At 41.1% G+C, this 19,142-nt stretch overlaps 1 protein-coding gene across 1 annotated transcript in view; it reads left to right on the forward strand.

The window, feature by feature from the left end:
- STAC (SH3 and cysteine rich domain) overlaps positions 1–14,260 on the forward strand; it is a 70,166-nt gene extending 55,906 nt beyond the window's left edge. Inside the window, exons 9-11 of the mRNA XM_066192037.1 lie at positions 2,843–2,894; positions 3,019–3,156; positions 11,237–14,260. Of these exons, the coding sequence (XP_066048134.1) occupies positions 2,843–2,894; positions 3,019–3,156; positions 11,237–11,335 (289 nt within the window). The 3' untranslated portion in view covers positions 11,336–14,260. The remainder of the gene's footprint in view (positions 1–2,842; positions 2,895–3,018; positions 3,157–11,236) is intronic.
- The last annotated feature ends 4,882 nt before the right edge of the window (positions 14,261–19,142 follow it).

The raw sequence follows: 19,142 nt of genomic DNA on the forward strand, positions 1-19,142 counted from the left end.
ACTTGCCAGCTATTCTGCTTGAAAGATTCCACTTTGCATCCTGCTCTTTAGGACCATATTCTATCTTGTGCATTTCTTCCATGACATAGAACATCTCTCAGACAAGCCTGCACTGGACTACCATCCTCATCCAGACAGGGAAATCCAGAAAACACATGAGTCTTCAAAATCCTCCTGTTCCACATTTTTAGGGGGAAAAGCAGCCTGTGGTCTGACAGGTGCTCTTTCAGGTGACACCAGGCTCTTTCCAGGGATGCCAGCTAGGTTTCAGACTAGTGGCACACAACCACAGCAGTGCTGTTTGGCCCTTGGTCAGAAATTCAGTGATATGTGTGTTAACATTGTTCCATAAGGTATTCCCAATAGCTGGTAATGCTGTTTTGTTACTGCAGAACTAGGCAGGATCCAACTCAGTTGCATAAATTCCCATTTAGCATCGTTGAGGTGCTGGAGGTGGGTTCAGCAGAGCAATGTTGTCAAGACTGACAAGCACTGTCCAGGAAACTGGAGTTGCAAACCAGCCAGGCACTGGTCAGCTCCATCATAACAAAGGCAAATAGCAGGGGAACGACCTGAGCTGAGAGAAAGAGTTAGGGCAGATTTCTGGAGTTCCCTGCTCATCTCTGAGAGAATACAGTGAGGGGCAGATTCTGCAGTGAAGATGTGTAGCCCTGACTTCAGCTGAAATTAGAACTTACCACAGCCTGGATTTCTTCCCTAACAGCAGGAGCAGTCAGTCAGATTTTCCAGTGCTCTGGCATAAGTAAAATAAAAGGACATTGCAGTAATACATTTCTTCTAAGAGATGGCCTTACATTACAAGAGAGAATCCTGAAGGCAAGAAACCCCATGTTTCAGACACTGCAGAGAACGGAATGGAACGAAACAGAGCAGAACAGAGCGGAGCAGAAGAACAGAACAGAACAGAACAGAACAGAACAGAACAGAACAGAACAGAACAGAACAGAATAGAATAGAATAGAATAGAATAGAATAGAATAGAATAGAATAGAATAGAATAGAATAGAATAATTGGAAGGGACCTACACGAGTGCCTATCTTGCTACCTCCTGAAATCTAGATCACTGAGGTAGAGCAGAGTGTTTATGTAGGGTTGTGATTTACAGAAGAAAAAGATGAGACCTGACTGATTTCAACCAGTAGCAAGAACCAAGTGGGTTACCCCCTGTCAGGGATTAGCAGCTTAAATCTAGACTGCAAGAATAACAGGTCCAGATGGGATCTCTATTTTGAATCCTTTTTGGAGATTAAAGACATCTATATTAGCTCTCTTCTAGGAAAAAAAAATTAACAAAATCAGCAGGTCTTCAACCTAAAATTCTATGTGCTCAGACAAGTGACAGGGAGAGACATTAGGTTCAGTTGCCATCTTTCTCTGACAACCAGATAAATTTATATTTTCTGGGTTATTTTTCTAACAACCAGGCTGAAGAGTACTGGGTGGACAAGGCCCTCTAAATCCTTTCTTTTAAAGTGTTTTTCCTTTTAATGTAAGGGCTCCAGTGTTGCTGACCCCAGTCTCTTCCCTTTGAAGTTATGGGTTCTCTTAAAACCTCTTTGAGTGTTCCATATTAAATATTAACTGTAGTAAAGTACTCAGATATTCTTTCCCATTGAAAAAAAAATCTTTTACCACCGGGATTTCAAGTTATCCATTTTTTCTAGCTTCCTTCTTCACCTCATCAGCATTTAATTATTCCAAACACATTGAAACAAGTCCTTGAGGGGGGCTTGAGGAAAATCCTTTTTTTGGATTGCACAGTATAAGACTAAACACCTGTTTCTCCAGTTGTCAGCAGCAATGATAACCATGTGGAAAGTGGACCAAAGAGGCCCACCAGTGACCACACCTCCAGCTGCATCCTGGACAGATCCACATTTTCTATACATGCTCTGAAAGACCCTGTTAAATTGGTTATCTAGAATAACATAATATATCCATAAACTCACGCCCCAGATGAGTTTGCAGGCTCTTGTGCTGATAACAACACAGAGAGCCCAACAGGGAAAACTGAATAATTAGGGGTCAACAATTAATTTTATTAAGATCAAGAAATGTCTCTTATCCAGCAAACAGAGCTTTCTGGAGTTAATCCCTTTGGAAACGGTCTCCCACTTACTTTCTACAACATACCACTATTATAATTATATAGGAATATTGATGAAGTGTCACCAATGGGGGGGGAAAAGTTCAAATAACTGTTCAACTACCTGCACAAAATCAGCTTAGCAGATTTTGCTATTAGTGTTTCCAGCCGAATTATTCTCCTAGCTTTGCTTTGGAACTAGTCAGCTGGATGCTGATACTTAGCAATTACAACTCAGCACCACACATTATAAAGGAAAATACGTCCCATTCAAATCAAAAAGATATTCTTGGGCAGAATTATATCCCTGCTGGTTAATTACCTTTGTCAGTAAAATAGAACTATTTTCCTGCTGCCTTCCTTCTGCAGTCACAGCTTGAAAACACAGATGATGAAGTAGTGTGTCCCAACAGTGTGAAATGTCTTAAAGTAAAGCAATAATGCCTTTAACAAAGAGGGACTGTATTTTAAACAGTTTATTAATAAATAGGAAGCAAAACTTCCAGTTCACAGATGTTGACTCAAAATAATGATTTGGCCCCAAGACAGAGACTCTCTTTCTATATTATGTGTGACTGAAGGAAACCTTGCCACTTTATTGAGTCCACCTTCAGTGAATGCTCAAGACAAAATAACCATGGAAGGACCACCTTCCTATTAGAAGGGAATTGTGGAAGCTGATGCAACATGACAATTAAGAGTCATCTTACATACTGTTCCTCTTCTAATTACAGGCCAGGGGATATGATCACACTTCTGGAAGACTCTAATGAAGACTGGTGGAAGGTATGTGCTAGTCAGTTTATATCTGTTTTCTTTCCAAAAAGAAAAAATATCTTGTTTTCAATACTGAACATGTATTAAAGCTGCTTCTGTTAACAAACTTCTACTATCAATGTTTCCTTCATAGGGGAGAATTGATGACAGAACTGGATATTTTCCTGCTAATTTTGTTCAGAGAGTGCAACAAAATGAGAAGATTTACAGGTGTATCAGGACATTCATTGGCTGCAAGGAACAGGGACAGATAACTCTGAAAGAGAACCAGGTAAGATCCTCTGTGCTGGACGCTCACTGGACTAGAGCATCCAGCAGTCTTACCAGTGACTGAAGGAAAAATTGAGGACAGGCAGATTTTGTCACTGCACTTTTACAAGATCTATTATTTGTATGGTAGCAGTGTCTAGTAGCCAGTTAAGAGCAGTGTTTGCCTTGTGCAAACACATGCTCGATGCCTGACACAGCCTGAATTTTCAGTCTTACAGACATTCATAGTGATACTCTACATATTTCTCACTCTCTTGCTGACTTCAGAGGGATGAACACAGTCTTAGCAGTAGACCTTGTGTGCCTGAAAAATGATATGGTTTTCTCCTCACTATTAGAGCTAATCTAATAAAAGACAGCCTTCCTCCCCAGCCTTTAACTAATCTAAAGATCTAAACACAGCCATTGTCTTTGCTTCAACAGGAACAAAGACAGCATCACACAAAGCTGTAAATCCTAAATGTAATACTTGTTTGCCAGTTGCAAGGTATATTTAATCCTTTTGTTTGTTTGTTTGTGTGTGTGTGTGTGTGTGTGTGTGTGTGAGAGAGACCACTTAAATACCCTCTCTACAGGCTGTAATATATTTTAAGCTATCAGTGCTCCTGTGAGCTGAAGTACACTATGTAAGGTGAGGACTTGCAGGGTCCATTCACCCTGGTGTCTTTTCATCAGCTCCTTCTATTTTGTGTCCTTCAGGTGGGTTCACTAGGCACAAGCCATGACTCAAAACCTGCATTAAGGCACAGGTTTGTGGCATAAGCTCATGTAAATAGGAGGATGACATACTAAGGGTGATACACAGCTTGAGTTCTCTGACACCTGGTTGCAATAAAAAGGTAGATTTTTCTCAGTGTGCCTTGCGAAGCCCCATGTTCTTCCACCTATTAGGTCTTTCCTTTCCTGTGGCAACTGTGCCACATCACCAGAAATGGTTTGCTTTACAGCCTGAAAAGCCGCTGATTTTATTAAAGAAGAGAAGTCAGAACCAGGGTGGACTTCAGGGCTGTAGATTTTTCCATACAGAACTTTTTTAACACTTCACTCCACTGGTGGATAAGATTAACTTACAGCTTGGCTGCTGCTGATTTCTGGCATAGCAAAACATAAAAGTGCTAACAATCCTTGGATGCACACAGCTTTTTAAGGAAGGCACAGAACTACAGTGACCAGAATATATATTAACTGCTCCTGTACACACAGTACATCGGGCAGCTCTGCAGTTTCCAGAAAGAAAGTTCTTACATTCTTTTTACCCAATATCTCTTTTAATTTTTTCTGTCTGTGCACACAGACAAAAGAAATATTACCAGAGCAGAACAAGAGCTTTTGGAGGCTTTATGTTCTAAAATAAGCAATACACAAGGGCAAAGGTAGGAAATGGTTGTGTTGGAACATGGCATGCCAGCATGAGGGAATGGTCAAGATCTGAGTCACTTCTCATTAGCGGGTGTGCCAGATCGTCTCTGTCAGTGTGGCAACTGCTGCAAGCAGGGAGAGCCCAGTTACTTGCCACAGTTCACACAAAAACACAGTTTCCAAGTGGGCAGCTCTGGCAGCTTCATCCAAACACAAGGACCTTCCTATTGTCCCTATTTCATAATAGCTTCACAAAGGGAGCTCTGGGTCAGGAGTGCCTCATCATCTCTGGCAAGGCAGGAGGTAAAGGAAGGGATGAATCTATCCTGTCTCCCTACTACCTCTTTTTTTAAAAAAACTTACACAGTTCTGTCTCAAGCCCACACAAATGCTGAGGCTGAATATGAAATGCTGTCGGGTGCTTGCTCCACATGGGAGAGGCTTCAGAGGAAGAAAGAAATAAATATTTGTTGTGAATCAGGGCAGAGATCAGACTGCACAAACACATGAATGCAGAGACATGAGAGGAAAGGAGCACAGCAAACAGATCCTGCTCCACTCACACAAATTATGCAAAAGGGGGGCATTTAAGTAGCTTGAAGGCCATTTTGGGTAATTTCCAGGTGGGACAGCCACAGTGAGGCCACGGACACTTACCTGCTTCCTGCTGTCCCTCCATACAGAGCACAATTTTTTGTATTTTTTAATTTAAAAAAACCCCTTTCTCTTCACTGTGGAAAAACTCTAATTATGAAAACACTTAAATTGTTATTGAGATTTTTTTTTTACTTTAAAAATTTATCATATATTTCCAAAGTCAAATTTCCTTTCTTCTTTCTTCAGCCATTTCTCTTACTTTCTGTCCTTTATTTCTCCATTGTTTTCCATGGAGAAGCAGAGAGGGAGGTGCAATAGGCATGGGATAAACAAAGTCATCTGAATGGGACTTGTGGGAGACCTGTGGGACTTTGGGAGAATTTTTTTTCTGTCTTTTGTTCTACTGGGAAATTCTGTGGGATTTCATCAGCTATGTTACCTACCTCTGGGCACAGTGTTCAAAGTTCTGTGACTGCAACACATGCACTCTGTACGAAGCACTGACTTCTTCCAGATTAGCAAACGGGAGATTATTCACCGCTACTTATTCCTGTCAAGTCTCACTTTAGCTAGAAAAACTTGTTAACAGGTCTAATAAATACCTGTGACTATAGTATGGCAAAGTTACTTCACTGAGTCACTTTCAGTGTGGTCTAACAGGAGTACAGAACCATTCTGACAATGAAAGTAAGGATGATACACTAACAGAAAAACTTTTCCAGTGACAATAATATGAATTTTCTTTATATTGCTTGATACTTTCCATGGTTTATCTTTCAGGTCTCTGTCACCTCATGCCCTATATGAATATTTCTGGGTAGAGAATCTACTGTTGTAAGGCAAAAGGCAGTAAGTTGACATCAACAAAGCCCCATAACTACCCTAAGAAAAGCCATTTTGGGCAAGCAGAGGTATTTTCAAAGTTTGAGGCACAGTGAGTAATACTTTTTCTGGAATCATTTGGCAGTTTCATGCCTTGGAAATAACATTTGGAGTTTTGGCTTCACGCAAACCTTTCTGGCAAAGCCAATTTTCAGGGAGAGGGCTAAAGAAAACCATAGTTTGTTCACCCATCTTTAGCAGTATGCACAAGCTACCCTTCACAAAGGATCCCTTGAAAATTTCACTGTGCAATATGAAACCCAGGCTGGAGGAGAAAAGGTGTACTGCTCCAGAGATGACAGCATCTTGGAATTTAGGGTTCACTCGCAGATTTTTGAGTCTTAAAACCGGTTCAGAAGAAGACTGGGCACCACAGGCCTCAATCAGGGATCTGTAGGAGGGAGACAGGCATAGCCCCTGACTTCAGTAAAGCAAGATGATCAATAAGGAAATCAAACCTGACTAATTTCAGTGGCTTTCCACACTTTTAAGCTCTTCTCACAAACAATATGAACTGCGTAATTTCCAACTCTGATTGATTGTATCATCACTTATATATATATGAACTTATACATCACTTACATACATAAAATTTTCTTCAGCCTGTTATTTCTGCCACAGACTCCCCAAATTCATTACCAAACATTATAGAAATATTTCTTTGCATGACAACAGGCTCTGATTTGACCTCTGTTCACAAAAAGAAAAATATCTCAATATCTAGTATATCATCAATCTTTGGAAAAGCATGTCTTATAACATCTTTAATGTGTTTGATCATCCTTATTTTTAAAGAAGTCAAAATAATCTCCTATTTGAATGTCTGCTTTTACTTTGAAAAAGATCCTACTCACACTTTTGCCTGGCTGCCTCTGACATCTACAACCACACTAACGCGAATTAGTTTAGAGCTGGGGATTTTGTAATTAAATAACACAACTGATTTTAAATTGTGCAAGTGATCTTGGGCGACAGAAATTACCCCAAAACGTGACATTTGAAACAAACTGGGAATCAGAAGCTCTTTGCCTCATCCAGAGTGCACTGTGAGTTTACATGAAAGTCAATGCAACAGATCCGTTTTGTCATGTTTTACAAACGTCACTTAATAAGGCAGGATTGGACAACAGGTCTACAGACCCAGGAAGTCCACCTCTCTCAGGTCTTCGGATTAGCCTGGATGCTTTGTTGTTACCTGGCTTTTCACCTCATTTCCTAGAAGCTACTTTATGTCGCCATATTTTTGAGATGCTGTAAAAGAAACTGAGCTTCTAAGGGCATGACTCAGCTGCCTTTGAAAATCAGTTTCATTACAGTGACTTTTGCATTCAAATTAAATCACTTTAAAGGCAAACTCATGGCTGAAAGTGATGATGCAGTTCCTTATGTGCTCCCGAGCTCTAGGTGCTGCACTTCACAGCTAGGCTGAAAGGGAACAGGGTCATTTTCCAGCTCTCTCTGATTTCCATTGACATCAGTCCTGCTTAGAAGGGATGGGTGTCTCCACTCATTCAGAGATGCTGAGTGGCGAAAAGGACTTGCAAGAGTTCAAAACAAGGCCACAGGTCATTATGCATCCAGTCTAGCCCAGATTTTCTGTAAAACCTTAAGTAGGTGATATTGGTTAAAAAAGACAGTGTTCTCAGTCCAAAAGTTAGTGAAACTGATATAAAACCCTTCGTCATCATTTGCACTACAACTTGGGTATGGAAACGGAACTGCTTAGCATTTGCATCCCCAAGGCTCACCTAGGCAAGGACCTCGGTGCACTGTCAGCAGCAGATGTAGAAGCTCAGTGTCCCTGTGGTGTCATTCTTGCAAACAGAGACTTGAACTTGCAGACTTCTTGACCTGACACTATCTGCGGGCTCCAAGACAGCCCTTGAAACTCTACTGCCCTCATAACCAAAGTCCTATTTATCAGAACCGGCCTGTAGCTGTCAGATGGGTTAATTATGTGGAAGAAAGAAGACAGCTGCAAAAAGTTACAGAAAGTTCAAAGTTGCTCCCAAAGAGAACTGGCCATTAAGCCCAAATTCAAAGCACAGGATTTAGAAGAACAGGAATAACCATGCAGGTCAAAGGACAATTTGCTAGTTGCTCATCTCCTCCACCTGCTCAGGGCTGACTGACAAATAAAAAATTCTCAGGGCAGCTGTTGACAAGTTCAGACAGCAGTCACAATCTGAACATTTGTTTGGGTTTTTTTAGTGTTTTGACTATGTTTTAAAGAAAATGAGATGAAAGAATGGGTAAGTGACTTTATAATAATATATCCCACTTTCAGATAATTCTAAATATAACTCATTGAGTGAGAAATAACCTGAGATGTGGTTTCTTACCCTGTGACTTACTCCACTACTAATCTCTTGAGCCAGAGCACAGGGGAAAAATCCAAACCATCCCCGTTTGTGTTCCTACCAAATTCACTGAAGAGTGGTTTCTCTGACTCACTTTTCTAGTCAGCCCAGCAACCTGCCACCCAAAACATGCCAGCCTGTGTACCTGCCATTTTAAGCAGCTCTCAACTTGTTCCAGAAAAACCATGACCACCTGTTAGTACCTGTGGCACCTCGTGCCATCATCTTTGCCATCTCTTATCAGGGCTAATCCTCAACCACAGCCGATTCATCAGGTGAAATCCAAAACTCTGGATGCTACCATCTCCTCATCTGGGATTACTCCGAATTTACACCCACGTAAGAAAATCAAGAGCCAGATCTCCAGGATACAACTTGTGGGTGAAATCCTTGAACACATAAAAGGGGATAAGAGCAAAAGTGGCCATAGATGGTGTTTTATTCAGTCTTCTCTGAAAACTGCAGAATTTGGAGCTGCTCCAGGGCTTTGCAAAGTTCCAGCAGCTGTCAAAGACCCAGAAGACCTCCTGAGTTGCACAGGATTGTTAAAGTGTGGCACATTGTGGCCAAGCTTACTCTGCCCCTGAACCCTACCCTTCCTTGGAAAGCAGTGGGAAAAAACTCTGCCATCTGGGGTCTGGCACATGCAAGGCTTAGTGTCTTAGCATGAGAGAATTTCAGGTGGAATTTGGGAGAATTCAGAACTATGTATTGGTATGTAGAGTGAGAGTTCTCACATAAAGGCATTTTACTCCTCATGCCCAGCGAAGATCCAAAGTTATTGCTCTAGCAGAGCACTCTGTCTGATATCAAAGAGCACTCGAACGAGCAACAGAAAAAGAAAATAATAATACCCTACACCACTGAAAAATGAAGAAATTTGCCATATTAAAGAAAAACAGTGTTCAGAAAGCTCAGTATTTTTCTTTTCTCCACAAATCATTCTGCTGACAATACATGACAACAGGGAAAACCACTCTGTTCTTGCAATATGTTCTGCACTCACCAGAGAAGCAAAAAAAGTGAGCAATGTACACCTGCTGGAGATGTGATTATTTTGGGGATCCTATCAAAAAGCTAAAAGTCTTGCACACTCCTTCAGTTAGGAGAAAAACACAATGATATAGTGAATCACACCTTTTAACCAGCAGCTCTAGTTATGCTGCAAAGGCTCACAGCAGTAGGGATCAACTGAGAAGAGGAACTTTTCAACTAGTGCTCTTTCCCACACCTGGATACTCTTCCATACTTGACCATCCTTAGTCTTGTGCTTCTTTGCAGACTTTTTCTCTCATCATTTCCTTCTCAGAGACAGAGACCAACATGTAGCAGTAGTTTGAAACACCTTTCTCTGTCCATGTGCTTTGCACCTCTCTGTTTTGAATGGTGATGTGACTGCAGAGGAAGCAGATGCTGTGCTGGGGATTCATTACATAAATGAGCCTGGCTGTTTTGCAACAGAACCTAAACTAGACAGCATCAATTCTAGACCTCTCCCACGCTTTCCGTGTTATTTAGCCCAAACAACAATACATTATTCTTTCTAATTGCATGTCAGCCCTGTTGGTGTGCTCAGTCATTCTGCCCCAGGGATCCAATTCAGTTAGTGTTGAGTAGGCATGGTAAGTAAGAAAATTAATAAGTCCATTTACTCTCCAAAACTTTGTTTGCAGGTACAGAGATCCACCTCCTTATTTCCAAATACTAGAGGTGGTAAATATGAAGCAGCTTCACCTCCTTCTTATAACCTTTTATTTCGTTCTGGCTGCTAATAACTTTCCTGTATGCAGCAACAGAACAAACCGGCCCAGAATTCAGATGTGGTATTTAGGTGTCACCCATGATAGTCATGCTGAAATGGATTTATCCAGGAACACTTTAGAGCTATTTTTGTTCTTTTCATATCCTCTGAATTATTGTAAATAAACATTGTAAATACTTATAAGACAGAGATGAGTGTTAGTCCGGATAAAGGGCTGGCACCGACATCATGAGAAATCAGTGTGTGGAGTGGTCTCAATAGGACTGTCATTTTTCCAGCTATATTTTAATCTTGTTTGACTAGCAGGAAATATGTAGTTCTTTGGCACAGACGTTTGAAAACAAGTCTTTATTTGGTGTGGTGCTGTGCCCAGTCTAAAGTGCCTGTGCTACGAGGCTTTCAAATGGCTTGGCCATTACCAGATGTTTCAAAAAGGGCCTTAAAGTGGAAATGCCTGAGATCACAAAGGTCAGGAGGAAAAGAAAACCTTTACCACAGTGTAATATTTGTGCTTTTATAAAAACTGCATGATTTCAAGACTTCCTGTGGAGTAGGTGTTACAGAAACACTCTTACAGAGCTGGATTCAGGTCACACATTTTGGTAGTCAAAACAGGCATCTGCAGGTGTGAGGGCTGAGTAAATAACATAATCCACTGCCTGTCTCAGAAGCACTGAGGGTCTTTTTAACATGCAAAAGAGAGTATGCCTGCATTCAGGTCAGCTGCTACAACTGACCCACGATTACTTTTCACAGCCAGGTGTTGAGGGACTCAGCTCGTGATCTGAAATACCCATTTCTCTCATGCACAGACAACTACAGCATGATCATTACAGTAGGTTGAAGTCAAAATTCAACTTTCAAGAGCTTTTATCCACCACAAAGTTTTGAACAATTTTGATTTCTCTCATGTTTATGTGGCACTTCAGGGAGATGGGGGAAAGTAACTCTAAATATGTGAGTTTGAGATTCTTATCAAAGCAATGAGAGTCCAACAGGGATTGTTCTACTTCTAAAAGCAACTAGCAGGATGTCTAGCCTGTCTGCTCAATAGCCTGGAATAATTTATCTTTTTGATCATGTCAAAGAGTTTAACATTTTCATACCTTTTTTGTATTCAGATTTGCGTGACTTCTGAAAAGGAACACGACGGCTTTATCAAGGTATACAGTGGGAAGAAGAAAGGCTTTGTCCCCATAGACGTCTTAGAAAACATCTGATTCCAACAGGCCACTCACTGCAGTGGGAGCCTTTTGTTGGCAATGCCTGTCTGCCTCATCTCACACTGTGTCAACCCAGATGGGCTGTCTTGCAGATGTTCAGGGAAATAGTGAGAAAACTGAACATGAAGAAAAAGACATTTAGACTGCCACAGCAACATTAAAAATATGAAAAGTTGAATGTTTGAAAGAAAATGTAGTCAGAAACCACCAGGGAAATGAGAGGCCCTTGGATTCTAACAGGAATAAGGTAAGGGAGGACGGAAAACAAAGCCTGGGCTGGTTTCTGGTTCAAGGCGGCTGCTATAACCCTGATGGAGACAGACAGCTTCTAAAGGACTAAACTAGCCTCCTGTTCTTGTGTCTTAGAAAACTGTTGGACTGCTTTCATGTTTGAAGTGTGTATTTCAGGGGAGGGGGGAGAAGACAATTCAAACTGTCCTTGTACTACAGTCCAATGCTTGTAGTAAAGTGTGGCTGTGGTTCTGCAGTTTTGTCCCCAATACCAACTGAGTTTAAGCGTTTAGTCCTGGTGTTTAGTCTCCTAACAAATCAGTTTGGAGACACCGTGTGAATGTCAGTTCGAGAAATGCACTGTGCCCTGGAAGCTGGCAACTTTCTCTTTCTGTGCAATCTTCCCATAGGAAAGAGTAGCAAATTTGTGTGTCTGTTTTCTCTGTATATGAACAAAAGCTCTCAGCATATGTTGGGTGTATGTTGGCTGCTCTCATAGGTCACAAAAATTTCTGGTCCTTGGATTCACAAGCCTGCTTGCAAGCATCGCTCTGTGTTTCCTTCACCCTTATTTGGTGATACAGAAAATGGGTAGAAATGCTGGGAGAGAGCCACAGGCTTGAAACATTTTATATTTTTTCTGTGTTTATTGCACCTAAAACATTTTATATATTAATCCTATTTATAAAAAAATAAAACAGTTATATAACCCACTGGAAGGGTGAAAATGTTAGGAAAGGACAGGCTGCACACAGGACTGAAGTCTGTAATTATCAAAATGCAGAACTCATGACAGAAAGGCACTGAGCGTCTTCATGGTGTGTTCATATACCAAAGCTCTCTTCTCCATTTGCTAAATAGAAGTTTTGCAGATTCAGCAGTAAATCCACCAACATAAACTTTTTCTTGGCATAAACCACCATGATCATCCCTTGAGTCTTACCCATGGTAGTGAGACTGTGCAGACATCCCTGTTTAGTCCATATAAACCTCCATCTTCACACATGCTCTGGGCACAGGATCTTTTCAGTACTGGGGAGCAGTCTGTGGGACCTGTGGGTCTTGACTAAATTACACAAGTCAGTCAGTGCCAATTCTGTTGTAGAGCAGGAGTCCTATGATATTTGAGGACAGGGAACCTAATTTCCAAGTATTTAATTGGATGTAATTGCATCAAATACACTTAAACAGCTTAGCATGTATTATGACATAGAGATTAAGCCCTATCCTAAAGCTACCTGCTGAATTCATGCCTTCTTTGCTTGAAACTGAATGCCTGTCTTTTCTGTGACTAACCACAGATTGGTGTCCTGAATCCTGATACTGCATGCCAGGCTAGTACAAGCCTTTGCAAAGTTGATGCTCTTTCTAAAAGAAGCAGTTACTGGTCCTGTTCCCATATATTGAGTCAGGTTGAATCTGTGTTGCACAGCCCAGGTCTCAGTAGCTGAGATGCCCTGTTTGAATAGCTGATCTTGCTCAAAGCCTTATAAAATCCAGGTGGACTCTACACTTGACCAGAAGTTCTCAGAGCAGATTGGCCTTCAGCCTCTCAGAGACATACTTTGCAGCTCTTATGCATCATTTAATTGCAGGGGAAGTTGCAGGGCTGCCAGCTGCTGAAACATGGCCCTTTGTAATGCAGCTGGTCCATACTGATTATTAACAAACTCCTGGCTGATCAAAAGTATCTGATTTCATATCTTCTGTGGGAATATCAGCAGGGGTTTTTTTCCAGTTCAAGAAACATCTGCTCAGCTCATTTTCTTAAGTAACCAATAAATTCAGTGGGAGAGGATTCTGATAATCCTTAAGGATCAAGAGGAAAAGCACTAGAGAAATATTAATCCAGTCTGCTTTATAAGATTACTTTTTTTATATATATTCACCCATTCAAAGGAAAAATTCAAGAGTTTGTTACAACTAAAATATTTGCTACTTTGATCAGGCCTGTCAAGTGGACAAAAGGAAATCTGTATTAATCTATATATATATGTGCTATTGTTTACATGATTGCATCATACTGTGATTCCCCCATTTTTCAGTCTTCTATGACTTTGATTTATCCCTACAATGTGCATCATACTATTCAAAGAAATATATTAATATTACCTACAAATCACAATGGCCTTTAATCAATGTCAGTTTTATTCCTTTTGATACTGAGCAATAAATAATAAAGTGACTGAATAAAAACAAAACAGGCCTTATGTGGACTGCATTACATCTGAGAAACTATTGCTTCTGAACCAAAGCTTTCATGTTTATATTTTCTTTGTGTTTTTGGTTGGTTGGTTTTGTCTTTTTACTGGGCTTTTGCAGCCATTCAATATGTAGATGTATTTTATGCCTAATTTAGCAAGAGGCACGTATCATACATGAGTCTTACTTTGAGCATGTGATTCATTGGCTATTTCCATGTTTAAAGCTGAAGTAGTTTGCTAAATTAAGGTCATTCTACTCAAATTTATTTTGGATGCCTTACTCTGAATACAGACAAGTATCTCATCACTTTTTTTTACTACCATATGCAGTTTGCAATAGGTACTGTGTTAGCTAGCAGTTAAAAATCAGACAAAAGATGGAATGGATTTTATCTGACATATGTTCAGAAAAACTGAATTTTAGGAGATAAATGCTGCTCAGATTTAATTTAATATTCTACTTAATAAAGACTATGTGATGGTTGGAAGGAGAATAGAAGTGTATGTGTCTTGTTTTTTTTGCATCAGACCATGGAATTTCTAGTTACCTGCCTTGAAGAACAGTCACTAAACCCATCAGCAACAGAGGTTACTGAGCATTTCCACTTAAAATTTACAGCGCTTGCATTTCCCACATTTGGAAAATAATTTCTAACATATTTCTGCAACGTATGTAATGTGTCGATTCAGAGGGAAGTTTTGTGGTGGGGCCACCCTGAACACTTGTTTCTGGCATATCGGAAAGCAGTTTTAGCCATTCAACATCTCATCACAGCATAGAACTGCCTATAGAATATTTTCCTATATGATAGGAGCAGCTGACCAACATGAATTGAGTAGGAGCTGCCCAAATCATGATCTTCTCCCATCAATAAATAACACAGTATCACAGCTTACTATGACCTCTTCCTAAACTTGGCCATTTTTACTCAGTGACTTCATCTGGAGATGTGTGCTGCAGCACAACACCATTCAGCTGTGGATACATTGCCCCAGGGAAACTACTACACTTATGCCTACAAACATTGGATACCTGGGAATTGCTTACAGCCCTTTTTTCTAATTATTTGTCGAGACTCAGTTGACTAAATATAGCACTCAGCGCCACCAGAGGAACATGCACAGGGTCGGCAGAAAGTGTCATGGGAGATTTGAAAGAGCTTCTTCTAACTAAGCCACTGGAGACTATGTAGGTTTTCTGAAATGGAACTAGACAGATGTCTTTGCAAAATGAACCCAACTCATTTATTTTAAATATGTGCAGCCATGTCTGATTTATTGAGCATTTAAAAGAAATCTTTCTTTCCATAAAGGATGCTGAATAAATGCAGTATGCCATATCAATCTTATCCCATTTAAATCCAAAGTAAAATAGAACCTTTGAATGCCATAGGGACTCAAGTTCATTATCTTGCAAAAGGCTTGTCAGTGTTGCTGCTCTCCAAAAAACCTATGATGTCATTTGTCTGATCTATTTATATCTGTACCAGATAACACCTGACTACCACATATCTTGTACTTTTTACCATACCTCTGAAGGTACTGCTCATGATTATGATTAGAAATGAGGAAAGGGGTGCATTTTTTTCCCCTTTTTCTTTTTATAGGATTTCCTGTACTGGGTGGTGGGTAAGGGTCGCTTCCTAAATAGAACATAAAATATAAAGAGGGAGGAGTGTGAATGATAGTCCCATGCATACTCCTTCTGTACTTTGCTCTACTACAAATAGGATCAGACCAGCACAAGTGTTTCTTTTCATATTTGAGGCATTTCATAATAAATGCAGTCCCAAATTATCATCCAGACTCTGCACACTACATTTTGCAAAGCAAGGAGAATAAATATTTTCTCCAGTGGGAATATATGTCATCACAATGTTGAGTTTTCCACGGCTAAAAAGAGCATCTGGATCTAAGAGGTACATAAGAGTTATTTTTAAAACCATCCTTTATATAGAATACTGTTATGTGCCTGGAGAATGAGCACTTGGCAGAGTTGGTACAAAAGAGGCCCAGAAAAACTTTAGTAGGACTGCTGCAGGTCAGCATGTACATCCATCCCCTGAGTGGCCCAAGAAACTCTGGACAGCACTTGCCTACATTAATGTCATTTTTTTCAATCAAATTAGCTTTAATTAATTTCTTATTTTATTCATGTGCATACAGGCAACGCATGCATCAATATGCATGTATATCTTACATACATTGACATCAATCCAATTGCAAGAGTACACGTCCTTAAAAAATCTGTCATGACTGAATTATTCCTTATCTTACTGTGCTCAGCACCGAGTTACAGTAGTGGATGATGCCCAGTAAGTACTGAGGCAGCTAGATGGACAAAGTCCAGAAGTTTTGTCTGTATTAGACAACGTATATAAAATATAAAGCCAGAGTTGCAGCAGTTGAACTGGAAATAATGTAGTACATTGAGCAGAGTCTGGATGCTCACTGCTCTGAAGGGCACATCGTTCATCAGGCAAAGAGAGGACTGCATGCCACGTACAAACTGGCAGCCTGAAAACACTGTCAGAACATCATGTAAATCATACTGCTTTGACCCAGTGCCTCACAATAATGAGATATTGAAAATAAAGAATAACTGATCATGGGATGCCCAAAGGAGATGAAGCCAGGAGCCTTTAAAACATGCTAATCAGTCACACATGCACACCATTGAGAATCTACCTTCATTAGAATGAAGTAAATCAACCTCTGGATAATTACTATGCTACCAGCAGTTTGCCAGCTGACAGGGTCAGAGGCTGACAACACAAAACTGAGAGATCGTGAGAATTGTTTCAGCTTTGCATCACAAACAGCAAAAAATGAGACATAGCTGTGGGTAAAATTCAACCTTCAACAGAAGCAGTGCAGCAGTGGTACTGAAGCAAACCCTTCAGCGTGTGCTGGCTGTCCCATGTAGCCCTCTCTCCCTGGCAGGCCCAGTCCAGGTGGCCATGGCAGCAGATTCCACCCCTTGCTCTCTTCCAAGGGCAGCACTGCGGGAACATGGGCACAATTGCAAAGCAGACCTCTGGGGTCTTTCCAGACTGCCCACCCCATGCCAATAGAGCCAGCCACTCTTCATTTCAGCTGCTATCTTTCCAGCCATTCTTCATTTCAAGGGTCATGCCAGTTCAGCTTCTGGCTGCCAACTGCTTGCCCTTGTGTCTAGCAGAAGAAAATTAGTAATAATAATGATAATAATAACAACAACAATAACAATAATAATAATAATCCCAAGAAAAACAGCAGCCAAACAAAGCAGCAGTCCCCAAAACCTTGGAGTATGGCCTTTCTGCCATTCCTTGGAGTATGGCCCATGTCTCTATGGTGTTGCAAACTGCACTGCAAAAAATGGTGATGCTTTGTGCCTCCCTGAGAGATGTCACTCACCTCCTCTGTTTCTGGTCCTTCTCTGTCTGGGCAGGTTGCAGCACCTTTCTTACAAGCTATCCTCATTTTACACCCACTGAGTGTCACTGTCCTGCCAAGAGAAACCTTTCAGGCCTATCCAATGCATCAGCTCTATTAAATGTTTGCTGTCAAGCTAGTTGTTCCAAAAAAGGCAAGCCTGCAATTGGCCCTGGCTCAGCAGCCTTCCCACACGGTCATCTATAAACTGCTTGAAAAAGCCTCCTCCAAAGGGCTATGGGCCTGCTGTGAGCCCCATCCCCACCAGCACAGGGGATGGGCAGGGTCCACTTCCATGTGATGAAGGATGGAAGGGGGAAAACTATCTAATTTTGAGCTTTTGGAACAAGTCTGTGTCTCTAAGCCCAAGTGTTGCATGAGTCATACCAAACATGGAAGAACAACTTCAGGTTTTAGCCTGTCCACACTCTTTGTTACTCTGTATCTCCACATTTTGGCTCAAGAAATGCAAACTTTTCTTGCTGTCTCTTTCACTCACTCCATATCTTTATCAGCTGTTGCCTTGTGCCTTTCAGCCCCATCTTGCAAAGGTCTCCCCTGCCTGGCTTTTCCCCTCCTTCCACAGGTGATACTTTCTCTGTGTATTATCCAAGGAACAGTGACATCATCCAGCCCCATTGTTGCACCTGCATCTCAACCAGGGCTGACTATGGCCAGTACAGCCATCTGGTTTGCATTTCATCCTGCTGCAAGGCAACATAGGGTCATGTGGGTTCTTTAAAACTCCTTGGTAGACCACCTAAACCTAAGTAGACCCTAGATGAGTAATGGGAAGCTGAATTATTTGATTTGGGGGATTAAGTGTGATCAGACTCCCATTGGTATTGTTGGTGTTTATTTGGTTGGAATATTTTACCATGTAAATAAAATGGCAAATACCAAAAGTAGTCCAAGACAAAATTAATAGCTTACTCTTACCCTTCATCCTATACCTACAGCTTTTAAACTGCCTCCTGTCGTTTTATTGTAGAGATGCATACAGTCCTCTGGCTTCTGGAGGTTACTGTAATACACATTATTAGTACAACTGGCAGGCAAATCTGCTTTACTGACATCCTGAAACTAACTCACAGGTTCTTTGTGGAAAGAACATAAAATTTACTTGATTCCTTTACATAAATTTTCATTGGACCCTAAGGCTTACAGTTTTCCTTAGGAGTGCAAAAGCTCCCACACACCCAGACTGGAAGAGATATATTTCTTCCTGAAGACTACAGCACCAAGAGCAGCACTGTCTTCCACATCACTTGCAAGGGTCTGCTCTGTAAAGACCCCAGAGACACCACAAAGAACCCATGCTGACCCTCCACCTAAGTGCCAGGATTGCAATAGGACATGCAAGCCTGCGTGGAACGTTAACTGGGACAACTTCTGTATCTTGCACACTTACATGCATTTTGTTCAAATAAAATTTGGCAGGCTGGGCATACCTGTATTTACAGAACACTTCATGCAGACAATGAAGCTTTTTTCTTACGCCTCAGCTGCCCTGCAGCAGGGCTGGAGTGCAGGGTCAATGTTAGCTGTGCAGAAAGCACCACTTCCCAGTCTGGGGTCAGGCAGCACCCACACAGGGTTGTCCATATTTTATTCACAGGTCATGAAGCTATAGCTTGGTTTCTCAAAAATCCCTGTGGCTTTTATGTTGGCTCATGTGACATTAGCAAAGTTTGTAAAAATGCAGTCTGCTTCTCTGCATAATGCACCCCCCAACACACCAACCCAACCACCAGAGCGCACAATCTGAGAGGTCAGATGCTAGAGTAGACACACTTCATCTGACTGCACTGTACTCACCCCTCAGAGGTGAGGTCTGCCAATTGGGAAGGAAGCACCTTAATTTCTTGAGTTTTAAGTGCTCTTTTAGAAATCTTCCTGCTTCAGTGCTCCAATTACGCCCCTCATATAGTTAGCTCACTAGTCACATTTAA

Source organism: Chamaea fasciata, unplaced genomic scaffold (genome assembly GCF_029207755.1).
Source record: "Chamaea fasciata isolate MVZ Bird 193981 ecotype frontalis unplaced genomic scaffold, bChaFas1.0.hap1 SCAF_1, whole genome shotgun sequence".
Lineage (NCBI taxonomy): Eukaryota > Metazoa > Chordata > Aves > Passeriformes > Sylviidae > Chamaea > Chamaea fasciata.